At 45.3% G+C, this 13,108-nt stretch overlaps 1 protein-coding gene across 1 annotated transcript in view; it reads left to right on the top strand.

Annotated features, from left to right (window-relative positions):
* The window catches only part of sema3d (sema domain, immunoglobulin domain (Ig), short basic domain, secreted, (semaphorin) 3D), a 216,130-nt gene that overhangs the window by 96,409 nt on the left and 106,613 nt on the right, over nucleotides 1–13,108 (top strand). The window contains exon 3 of the mRNA XM_061970443.2: nucleotides 11,985–12,145. Within this exon, the coding sequence (XP_061826427.2) occupies nucleotides 11,985–12,145 (161 nt within the window). The remainder of the gene's footprint in view (nucleotides 1–11,984; nucleotides 12,146–13,108) is intronic.

Here is a 13,108-nt window from a genome sequence, read left to right on the forward strand (position 1 = left end):
ACTATTATTTCTAAATACAAAAAATAATCCCACGTTAATTAAAATGCAAAGTAAAGCCTATATAATAGAAATATTATTTGTTACAACATTACGCCCCCCCGCACGGTGCGCCCCCTCCCTTCCCGTATCATGACTCTTTTTGGACGTCACCACATCAAAAAATCAACACAAGATGTCAAAACGGCCAAAACTGTCAGGTGCCCAGGGAAGAAACAAGAGAAAAGAAGAGGAGGTAGAAACGAGAAAAGACAAGAGGTAGCAGGTAGGTAACGTTAGCCTACATGAAATTATTTGTCTGTTACAGAATGTGAAAGTAACCTGGCTTTTTAGCATTAAGCTAATGTTACATGATTCGGCAATTGCTAATCAATAAATAGCTAGTTCTGTTTTAACGTCGGGTTAATATTGTGGAGGGGGCTAAATTGTTATGGAAAATAATAATGTAACGTTAGGTAATTACAGTACTCCCACCTTACATTCCTCAGGGACATTTGTATTAGATCTTTTTGTTTACATTGTTATTGCCTTCTGGTTAGCTAATGTTTGCCCTGCAGGTAATAGTCACTTTTCCACCCCTTTATATATTAGGTATAGTTGTAAGCCTAGTTGTTAAAGTGCACATCATTAATGTAAATTAAGCAATATGTATGTAAAAAATATTGTATTTCATATATTCATTTTTTATTTTTTGCATTCATTTATTTATTCATATTTTTTTTTTATCTTGTTAACTATTCTGATTGTTAATTTGCTTTATTTAAGTAAAAAAAAAAAAAGGTCAAAGACAAAGCTATTCGGTTTCTTGTGAGTATATACACTTCACTGCCGATGTGGGGGGGGCGCCACCTAAAATCTTGCCTAGGGCGCCAGATTGGTTAGGGTGTGTGCTGCCGAACATGCTCGTAAACCCAGGAATGTCACGAAATGACGACGACGGAGGGGCGGGGGAGGATGGTGTTTGACCGGTACTTTTTAGAGGCGGTATAGTACCGAATATGATTCATTAGTATCGAGGTACTATACTAATAATGGTATACCGTACAACCCTAATAGGAAGATGGTTTGGTTTATGATGTCTTTACTCAGGGTATTGTTTACATTAAGGGAGGAAAGTGTATGGTAAGAAGCATCAGCTCAGCAGTTTCAAGGGGGGCTCGTAGTGCTGCGTGTTTACAGAACAGATTAGCGAGGGGCTCGCACGGCCTAATCTCCTTCCCTTCGCTGCGAGTGTGAGGTGTGTGAGGTGTGTGAGGTGGGCCTGAACGCTACCAAGAAGTAGAAGGGGGGGCGCGAGAGAGGGTTTATGCATAGGAGGAGGTTAAGCCGGATTGTGTGGAGTCCGAGGGCGACGGCGGAGTTCAAATATTGAAGGTTGGTAACCTTTCCAATCCTTTCGCACCGAGAGGGTAATCAAGTGTCAATCCCTTCAGAGTGACTCCGACGGACCTCCCAACCCCCGAACGTGGAATTGATACAAGGCACGGACGGCGCCGCACGGACGCCCTGGAAAAAAGCAGCAGCTGAGATCAAGGACACATGCTGCACTGAGAATATATTTAGTGGTCATCACTATGGTTACCTTTTGATGGAGAATTCTTCCATCTGTTTTGTATCATCTTTGCCCTTGATCCATTTTATTGGTAGAGCTCTTGAACAGAAATTGTCAGGACTTGGACTTTGGCGTGGTTTGTTCTCCCGTGGTGCAAATGATTTGGACCAGACATGGCGTGAAGGTGAAGACATATTTAATTTTAACACTCAAAAAAAAAACAAAAAAAACAAACAAAAGGCGCTCACAGTGGAGGTACAAAACTTGGCTATAAACACAAAACTTGCACAAAGGCAGAAACTATGAACAATGAAACCCAAGGTTCAAGGTTCAAGGTTCAACTTTATTGTCCCCGCGGGGAAATTTGTCTTGGGCTACAGTGCATCATTGCTTTCTTAACATACCCAAAAACAACAGAACAAAAACACAAGCACAGACACAACCACAACCATACAACTAACATTTAAACATCAGAACATGGAGCTTGATAGACATAGGTGGCACTTTGATGTAGGCATAAAATCTACAGTATGGAGATAAAGATAAAGTACCAATGTGCATTGCACTAGAGCTCATGGATAAAGTGCTGTGTGCTAAAAGTTCTAAAGTGCTATGTGCTAAAGTGCTATGTGCTAAAAAAGTGCTAATCTATGTATTAAAATTCTATTGCACATTGTTGGTCAGCTTAATGGAGGCTGGGACAAATGATAATTTAAGGCAGTTAAATTTGCATAGTGGGACCCGGAGTCTTCTCCCTGATGGCAGGGTTCCATATTCAGGAAAGAGTGGGTGTTGTGAGTTGGAAATAATTTTCTTAGCTTTTTTCCTAACTGCCTGCTCCGTATAGGCTCATATTCTTTCCTCCCTACGATTTTAATTGCCGTTTTATGCATGCCGGCCAGTTTGCTTTTTAGCTTAATGGTTAGGTTGCCAAACCATGAGGTGATCCCCCGTATCTAATGATGCTCTCTACAATGGCACGGTAGAAAATCATCATGATGAAACAAAAACACTAACTGTGACATTAATAAATAAAAACTTACTTGGACGTGGCATGAAGTGCGCAGAGGTAAACAGAGTGTGACAGGGGTATGATGTCGCCAGACAGACAGCCTGGCAACTGGAAGCTTAAATATTAGTGACATGATTAAAGACGCCCTGTGATGAGGTGGCGACTTGTCCAGGATGTACCCCGCCTTCCGCCCGATTGTAGCTGAGATAGGCTCCAGCACCCCCCCCCCGCGACCCCAAAGGGATTTAAGCGGTAGAAATGGATGGATGGATGGATGATTAAAGACAGGTGCGTGAGTTGTGAGGGCAGGTGAAAACTAATGGGTTGCTATGGTGACAAACAAGAGTGCACAATGAGTCCAAACGTGGAACAGGTGAAACTAATGGGTAACCATGGAAACAAGACAAGGGAGTGAAAAGCCAGAAACTAAAGAGTCCAATAATTAAACAAAACAAAACATGACTAAAACAAAACATGATTACACAGACATGACAGAAATAACTGCAAAGACTTTCTAAGGCAGGAGTCTCTGTGCTGGATGTTCAGCATCAATCCAGCTGCAGTATTCTGTCCAATGCACTGGAGTTGTACCCGCAGCTGGACCATACTCAACCATTTTAGAAGGTTGTTGTTTTTTTTTACGCTTTTGGTAGCCATCCACAAGCTTTGATTGAATTTTTGACTACTCCTCTTGACACAATTGGTGAAGTTCAGCTAAATTTGTTGGTTTTCTGACATGGACTTGTTTCTTCAGCATTGTCCACACGTTTAAGTCAGGACTTTGGGAAGGCCATTCTAAAACCTTCATTCTAGCCTGATTTAGCCATTCCTTTACCACTTTTGACGTGTGTTTGGGGTCATTGTCCTGTTGGAACACCCAACTGCGCCCAAGACCCAACCTCTGATGATTTTAGCTTGTCCTGAAGAATTTGGAGGTAATCCTCCTTTTTCATTGTCCCATTTACTCTCTGTAAAGCACCAGTTCCATTGGCAGCAAATTGTCCAAAAGTTTAAAAACAACATTTCTCAACCAGCTAATGTAAGGAATTTAGGGATTTCAACATCTACGCTCCGTAATATCATCAAAAGGTTCAGAGAATCTGGAGAAATCACTGCACGTGACCTTGGATCCCTCAGGCGGTACTGCATCAAAAAGCGACATTAGTGTATAAAGGATATCACCACATGGGCTCAGGAGCACTTCAGAAAACCACTGTCAGCAACTACAGTTCGGGGGGAGGTTCAGGGTCTCCTCAGTTCCCAAAGGTTTACTGAGTGTTGTTAAAAGGAAAGGCCATGTAACACAGTGGTAAAAATGCCCCTGTGACAACTTGTTTGCAATGTGTTGCTGCCATTAAATTCTAAGTTAATGATTGTTGGCAAAAACAATATACAGGTAAAAGCCAGTAAATTAGAATATTTTGAAAAACTTGATTTATTTCAGTAATTGCATTCAAAAGGTGTAACTTGTACATTATATTTATTCATTGCACACAGACTGATGCATTCAAATGTTTATTTCATTTAATTTTGATGATTTGAAGTGGCAACAAATGAAAATCCAAAATTCCGTGTGTCACAAAATTAGAATATTACTTAAGGCTAATACAAAAAAGGGATTTTTAGACATGTTGGCCAACTGAAAAGTATGAAAATGAAAAATATGAGCATGTACAATACTCAATACTTGGTTGGAGCTCCTTTTGCCTCAATTACTGCGTTAATGCGGCGTGGCATGGAGTCGATGAGTTTCTGGCACTGCTCAGGTGTTATGAGAGCCCAGGTTGCTCTGATAGTGGCCTTCAACTCTTCTGCGTTTTTGGGTCTGGCATTCTGCATCTTCCTTTTCACAATACCCCACAGATTTTCTATGGGGCTAAGGTCAGGGGAGTTGGCGGGCCAATTTAGAACAGAAATACCATGGTCCGTAAACCAGGCACGGGTAGATTTTGCGCTGTGTGCAGGCGCCAAGTCCTGTTGGAACTTGAAATCTCCATCTCCATAGAGCAGGTCAGCAGCAGGAAGCATGAAGTGCTCTAAAACTTGCTGGTAGATGGCTGCGTTGACCCTGGATCTCAGGAAACAGAGTGGACCGACACCAGCAGATGACATGGCACCCCAAACCATCACTGATGGTGGACACTTTACACTAGACTTCAGGCAACGTGGATCCTCTGCCTCTCCTGTCTTCCTCCAGACTTTGGGACCTCGATTTCCAAAGGAAATGCAAAATTTGCATGGTTGGGTGATGGTTTGGGGTGCCATGTCATCTGCTGGTGTCGGTCCACTCTGTTTCCTGAGATCCAGGGTCAACGCAGATATAAATCCATCATCTCCCTCACTTGTTTACTTCCCTTTCGAGGGAAGAGGCACTTTTTGAAGTTCTGAGTTTCCTCTTGGACAGGATCCACTTTTGACCCCATGTATTAGTCTATCAAGGCACAGGACAGCCTTACAAAAAAATAGCTCCACTACACACCCTAAAATAAAGCCTGTCATTGGTATGACTGATGGTCCAATGGTTTCCTGTTCCGCCCATATACAATAGATGACTATTTGCAGAGTGTACACCAGACCTGGGCAAATTAAGGCCCGGGGGCCACATGCGGCCCCTTAAGCTTTTCAACCCGCCCCGTCGGACATTCCCAAATTTTCAGATCTTTAAGATGGAAAGTGTAGCTGCCATTATTGATGTGCAGGGATGTTTTCTAACGACCGTATGTCTTCAACTAGACAAAGTACTTCAATGGTTGGTGCGGGGGGAGGTGTGGTCAGCGCTGCCTGTAGGAGCAAAAGTCACCGCCGCTGTCCAGGGTGCTGAGGACGAGCACCATCGGGCAGGGGCGGGGCATGTGCTGACGGCGAGACACAGCTGGCAGGTGATTAGACTTCACAGGTGGTACGTGTTAATCTAATCATCTGTTGTTTAACAGCAAGAGGCCGGGAGCAGAGGAGGAGAGAGGATACGGACGTGGCTGAAAAGTCACGTTCTGTTAGGAGAGAAAACTGTGGTTGCTCTATATCAGGGGTCCTTACGGGCACCAGGTAGCCCGTAAGGACCAGATGAGTAGCCCGCTGGCCTGTTCTAAAAAATAGCTCAAATAGCAGCACTTACCAGTGAGCCGCCTCTATTTTTTTGAATTGTATTTATTTACTAGCAAGCTGGTCTGGCTTTGCTCGACATTTTTAATTCTAAGAGAGACAAAAATCAAATAGAATTTGAAAATCCAAGAAAATATTTTAAAGACTTGGTCTTCACTAACTGACAAAGAAACAGATAACAGATTTGGTGTCCAGTTCAAAGTGTGACATGATTTATTTATACATTTGAGAGTTGACTTTTGTATTTTACATGAGTTATTATTTGTCCAAACATGGTGCAAAGTCATTCATGATTTGTTAAAAAAAATGTTAGTGGCTAGCTCAGGGGTCGGCAACCCAAAATGTTGAAAGAGCCATATTGGACCAAAAATACAAAAACAAATCTGTCTGGAGCCTCAAAAAATTAAAAGCCATATTACATACAGATAGTGTGTCATGAGAGATAAATTGAATTAAGAGGACTTAAAGGAAACTAAATGAGCTCAAATATAGCTACAAATGAGGCATAATGATGCAATATGTACATATAGCTAGCCTAATAGCATGTTAGCATCGATTAGCTTGCAGTCATGCAGTGACCAAATATGTCTGATTAGCACTCCACACAAGTCAATAACATCAACAAAACTCACCTTTGTGCATTCATGCACAACGTTAAAAGTTTGGTGGACAAAATGAGACAGAAAAAGAAGTGGCATAAAACACGTCCTAGAAAGTTATACATGTAAACAAACTGCGGTGAGTTCAAGGACCGCCAAGATTAGTAGGACAAAACGGCGCTCGCCAAATACTCGAATCAGTGAAGCATGTTTAATATAAACAGTGTGATTTATAACAATTAGGGAGGTTTGTGTCATGTTTGTCCTCCTACAGAAACCATATTAACACAAAAAATATATTTTTTTCCCCTCATCTTTTTCCATTTTTCATACATTTTTGAAAAAGCTCCAGAGAGCCACTAGGGCGGCGCTAAAGAGCCGCATGCGGCTCTAGAACCGCGGGTTGCCGACCCCCGGGCTCGCTAGTTAAAATGGGATATTGTGATTTCACAGGACTGTCTTAGAAGTGATCATTTGAAAATGTTCAATTTGGAAAAATGTGCACTTAGAGAAAATATAAAAATAAAGTGTTGCATATTGATATTGATCTGTTTCTATATATATTTATTGTGAGAAATCATTAAGATGATCAGTGTTTCCACAAAGATAAATATCATTAATTATTAATAATAACATAGAGTTAAGGTAAATTGAGCAAATTGGCCATTTCTGGCAATTTATTGAAGTGTGTATCAAACTGGTAGCCCTTCGCATAAATCAGTACCCAAGAAGTAGCTCTTGGTTTCAAAAAGGTTGGTGACCCCTGCTCTATATCATTAAAACCTCGCTTGGCTCCGGTGCCATGTCTTTCAGTGGGACCGCGAGGAAGCAACTTCCACAGTTCGAATTTTGCGCTTTTGCATGATATACTAGTTACTATGGTAATCTAAAAACTCATTTGTATACTCTAGCCTTTAAATAGCCCCCCTGTTAGACCAGTTGATCTGCCGTTTCTTTTCTTTTCTCCTCTGCTCCCCTTTTCCTTGAGGGGGGGGGGGGCACAGGTCCGGTGGCCATGGATGAAGTGCTGGCTGTCCAGAGTCGAGACCCGGGGTGGACCGCTCGCCTGTGCATCGGCTGGGAACATCTCTGCGCTGCTGACCCGTCTCCGCTCGGGATGGTGTCCTGCTGGCCCCACTATGGACTGGACTCTTACTATTATGTTAGATCCACTATGGACTGGACTCTCACAATATTACGTCAGACCCACTCGACATCCATTGCTTTCGGTCTACCCTAGAGGGGGGGGGTTACCCACATATGCGGTCCTCTCCAAGGTTTCTCATAGTCATTCACATCGACGTCCCACTGGGGTGAGTTTTTCCTTGCTCTTATGTGGGCTTTGTACCGAGGATGTCGTTGTGGCTTGTGCAGCCCTTTGAGACACTTGTGATTTAGGGCTGTATAAATAAAGATTGATTGATTGATAATGAGTTACTCTGGTAATCTAATTAATGTCTATGGTCATCTAAGTCACAGCAGCTCAGACCAGGCACCAAGCAGTGTGGGTGGGGAGCGTTTCCACAGAGTGGTTCCAGAGTGGCCAGCCTGAAATGTGGGTGTCAGGGACAGATGAGGAAGGAGATTTTTACAACAAATCTCTAAAGCTTAGTGATACATCAGATGTATCAGATTGCAGGCGGGGTTGTTTTTACCCTTCGCGTTCATATTTCACTGTTTGTTGCGTTTTTGTTGCGTTTCGCTTGATTGTAAGATATGTCGATCGACATAATTCAGTGTTTTATCTGTCGTAGTTAAAATTGTAAATCCCACATTCTTTATTTGCATGTACATTCCTGGTGTCTCATTCAGTAAAACATTTTTTTAAATTCCATTCCGTTTTTTAAGGCGGTCTGTCATAACGTTTTTAGCGTTCAATCAGACATTAATGTGAGGTTTTGTATAAGTGTTCCTAAAAATCTGATTTTTTTCCTCTAAATGAGGCCCCCAGAGTCAAAATAATTGCCCAGGCCTGGTGTACACTGTACAGCATACTCACCTAGACCAGGGGTCGGCAACCTTTACCACTCAAAGAGCCATTTTGACCCGTTTCCACAAATTAAAGAAAACAATGGGAGCCACAAAACTCTTTTGAAATTTAAAATGAAATAACACTACATACAAAGTTTTTTTTTGCTTTGTGCTATGTATAAACCAGGAGTCTCAGACACGCGGCCCGCACCTTAATATGGAAATGTAATGTTAGTGCGGCCCGCGAGTTTTATATGAAGGGCACTTGACAGCGTCACACTTGTCAACCCTCCCGATTTTTCCGGTAGACTCCCGAATTTGACCCCGGGAAGTCCTGTGGGGAGTGCTCAGAGAGTATGGGGTATCGGACTGTCTTATTGTGGCAGTTCGCTCCCTGTATGATCAGTGTCAGAGCTTGGTCCGCATTGCCGGCAGTAAGTCGGACACGTTTCCAGTGAGGGTTGGACTCCGCCAAGGCCGCCCTTTGTCACCCATTCTGTTCATAACCTTTATGGACAGAATTTCTAGGCGCAGTCAAGGCGTTGAGGGGATCTGGTTTGGTGGCTGCAGGATTAGGTCTCTGCTATTTGCAGATGATGTGGTCCTGATGGCTTCCTCCGGCCAAGATCTTCAGCGCTTACTGGATCGGTTCGCAGCCGAGTGTGAAGCGACTGGGATGGGAATCAGCACCTCCAAGTCCCAGTCCATGGTTCTCTCCCGGAAAAGGGTGGAGTGCCATCTTCGGGTTGGGGAGGAGATCTTGCCCCAAGTGGAGGAGTTCAAGTACCTCGGAGTCTTGTTCACGAGTGAGGGAAGAGTGGATCGTGAGATCGACAGGCGGATCGGTGCGGCGTCTTCAGTAATGCGGACGCTGTATCGATCCGTTGTGGTGAAGAAGGAGCTGAGCCGGAAGGCAAAGCTCTAAATTTACCGGTCGATCTACGTTCCCATCCTCACCTATGGTCATGAGCTTTGGGTCATGACCGAAAGGACAAGATCATGGGTACAAGCGGCCGAAATGAGTTTCCTCCGCCGAGTGGCGGGGCTCTCCCTTAGAGATAGGGTGAGAAGCTCTGTCATTCGGGGGGAGCTCAAAGTAAAGCCGCTGCTCCTCCACATGGAGAGGAGCCAGATGAGGTGGTTCGGGCATCTGGTCAGGATGCCACCCGAACGCCTCCCTAGGAAGGTGTTTCGGGCACGTCCGACCGGTAGGAGGCCACGGGGAAGACCCAGGACACGCTGGGAAGACTATCTCTCCCGGCTGGCCTGGGAACGCCTCGGGATCCCCCGGGAGGAGCTGGACGAAGTGGCTGGGGAGAGGGAAGTCTGGGCTTCCCTGCTTAAGCTGCTGCCCCCGCGACCCGACCTCGGATAAGCGGAAGAAGATGGATGGATGGATGGACTCCCGAATTTCAGGGAAACTATTCTCTCGAATGTATGCTGATTTTCACCCAAACAACAATAATAAGGGCGTGCCGTGATGTCACTACCTTTAGCGCCCTCTACGGCTTGAACAAACAGCTTGCCAGCCCAGTTACGTGTTATATGAGGCTTCTGCAGACACACATAAGTGAATGCCCTGCATACTTGGTTAACAGCCATACAGATCACACTGAGGGTGGCGATATAAACAACTTTAACACTCTTACTAATATGCGCCACACTGTGAACCCACACCAAACAAGAATGACAAACACATTTCGGGAGAACATCCGCACCGTAACACAACAGAACAAATACCCAGAATCCCATGCATCCCTAACTCTTCCGGGCTACTTTATGCACCCCTGCTACCACCAAAGCCCGCCACCCCACCCCTGCCCCCCCACACATCAACAACACCCCCCCACCCCACGTGCGTAGATTGAGGTGGGCGGGGTTTGGTGGTAGCAGGGTGTGTAATGTAGCCCGGAAGAGTTAGGGATGCATGGGATTCTGTGTATTTGTTCTGTTGTGTTTATGTTGTGTTACGGTGTGGATGTTCTCCCGAAATGTGATTGTCATTCTTGTTTGGTGTGGGTTCACAGTGTGGCGCATATTAGTAAGAGTGTTATAGTTGTTTATACGGCCACCGTCAGTGTGGTCTGTATGGCTGTTGAACAAGTATGCCTTGATGTCACTTAGTGTGTGAGCAGACAAAATGTGACTGGGCCAGCACGCTGTTTCTTAGGTGAAAAAGCGGACGCGACGACAGGTTGTAGAGGACGCAAAATGCAGTGCCATCACGGCACACCCTCAATTTTGTTGTCCGGGTGAAAATCGGAGAATGTTTGCCCTGGGAGAGGCAGTGAAATCCGGAAGTCTCCCGGAAAAATCGGGAGGGTTGGCAAGAATGCAGCTGAGCCGCATCAGAGTGATCAAAGAGCCGCATGCAGCTCCTGAGCCGCGGGTTGCCGACCCCTGACCCAGACCTATTCTACTCTTAATAGAGTGGTTCCAAAAGGATGGATTTGAAGAGTTGCAACAAATAATTGTAATGTCTATGTAACAAAAATAATGGGATGGGAAGACTAGAATATAATACATGACCTTTCTTTCAGTAATGCGGACGCTGTGAAGAAGGAGCTGAGCCAGAAGGCAAAGCTCTCAATTTACCGGTCGATCTATGTTCCCATCCTCACCTATGGTCATGAGCTTTGGGTTATGACCGAAAGGACAAGGTCACGGGTACAAGCGACTGAAATGAGTTTCCTCCGCCGGGTGGCAGTTCTCTCCTTTAGAGATAGGGTGAGAAGCTCGACCATCCGGGAGGAACTCAAAGTAAAGTCAATGCTCCTCCACATGGAGAGGAGCCAGATGAGGTGGTTCGGGCATCTGGTCAGGATGCCACCCGAACGCCTCCCTAGGGAGGTGTTTAGGGCACGTCCGACCGGTAGGAGGCCACCGGGAAGACCCAGGACACGTTGGGAAGACTATGTCTCCCGGCTGGCCTGGGAACGCCTCGGGATCCCCCGGGAGGAGCTGGACGAAGTGGCTGGGCAGAGGGAAGTCTGGGCTTCCCTGCTTAGGCTGCTGCCCCCGCCACCCGACCTCGGATAAGCGGAAGAAGATGGATGGATGAATGGACATTACCTTTCCTGTCTTTTTCGAGTAAAACAACGGTCACATGCCAATCACACGAGCAGAACAAAAGTAATACGGTTTATGTGGCCACTGTCTTTTTCCTACACACCACTGAACCGTAAAACCGAGCAAGATAAGGGCTGTATTATAAACCGTACTACTGCAAGATGAACTGGACTGTATTGCCAAATGGAGATTAAATATATGTTCTTTGGCACCGAGCTATAGTTTGACTTCTTCAAACTTTTACAGCTCATCAGCAACATCTCAATGGATGATGAATGATAAGATAACTAAGATAGCCTGAAGTTGTTTTAGTATCTTATCGGTTTACGGTACAGTCCGCTTGAGTTGATGAATTTGCTTTCATTCGGTCAATCTGCACTCTGGGAATGTAAATCCTACTTCTTGAGAGATGTCTTCATGGTCGATGAACAAGCTATGAAAATACCCTGATGCAGACATCCACAAACTGAGGTGGTGGAATAGGTCTTTGCTTATTGTATCTTTATCCTTTGCAGTTTCTCAGTGAAGGTGTTAAACCACAGAGGATTACTCTATTTCACTTCCAGCCAAGACACGTTTCTCTTTAGACAAGGAAATCCAACGCTTGTTTTTCAAAAATGTGGTATGAGGGAAAGAAGTCGGATGTTGATCAATCTGTGTTTCTGTTGTTTGTCTCGAGCAGAACTGCTGCAAGCCGGCAGTGTGTCTTTGTTTTTGGGACCCTCCGATGGCCTCCTTTCCCATTCCCTGCTGTTGGATGAGGAGAGAGGTCGTCTTCTGCTGGGAGCCAGGGATCACATCTACCTGCTTGACCCTGACAACTTGGCCAAAAATCCCAGAAAGGTAAACAATGCCGGGGTATGTTGGGAATGTGAATGACGGGACCGTCGGGGCCAAACCTAGAGAAAGGTTGGAGAATTTTGGGCTGACTGAAAAAATATTCTCGTGAGCATTACACAAGGCTCGAATTTAACCACGGCAACCGCGGCAAAAGAAAAAAAATTGACCAGCATCCACGGTAACATGCCGTGACAGCCCTTGACTTTTTAAATCTTAATGAACGAGGGATGTAACGGTGAACGGTTTAATGATGATTTGCGATAAAATTCCCGACGGTTAGTAATACCATCTAATTTTTTAATTACCGAAACCCACCCATCCATCCATCTTCTTCCCTGCAGCCTAAGCAGGGAAGCCCAGACTTTCCTCTCCCCAGCCTCTTCGTTCAGCTCCTCCCGGGGGATACCGAGGCGTTCCCAGGCCAGCCGGGAGACATAGTCTTCCCAACGTGTCCTGGGTCTTCCCCTTGGCCTCCTACCGGTCGGACGTGCCCGAAACACCTCCCTAGGGAGGCGTTCGGGTGGCATCCTGACCAGATGCCCGAACCACCTCATCTGGCTCCTCTCCATGTGGAGGAACAGCGGCTTTTCTTTGAGCTCCCCCCGGATGACAGAGCTTCTCACCCTATCTCTATCTGCCAACCGGCGGAGGAAGCTCATTTCGGCCGCCTGTACCCGTGATCTTGTCCTTTCGGTCATAACCCAAAGCTCATGACCATAGGTGAGGATGGGAACGTAGATCGACCTGTAAATTGAGAGCTTGGCCTTCCGGCTCAGCTCCTTCTTTACCACAACAGATCGCTACAGCGTCCGCATTACTGAAGACGCCGCACCGAACGGTATAATGATGATTTGCGATAAAATTCCCGACGGTTGTAATACCATGTAATTTTTTAATTACCGAAACCCACCCATCCATCCATCTTCTTCCCTGCAGCCTGAGCAGGGAAGCCTAGACTTCCCTCTC

The sequence above is a fragment of the Nerophis lumbriciformis genome, linkage group LG10 (genome assembly GCF_033978685.3).
Source record: "Nerophis lumbriciformis linkage group LG10, RoL_Nlum_v2.1, whole genome shotgun sequence".
NCBI lineage: Eukaryota > Metazoa > Chordata > Actinopteri > Syngnathiformes > Syngnathidae > Nerophis > Nerophis lumbriciformis.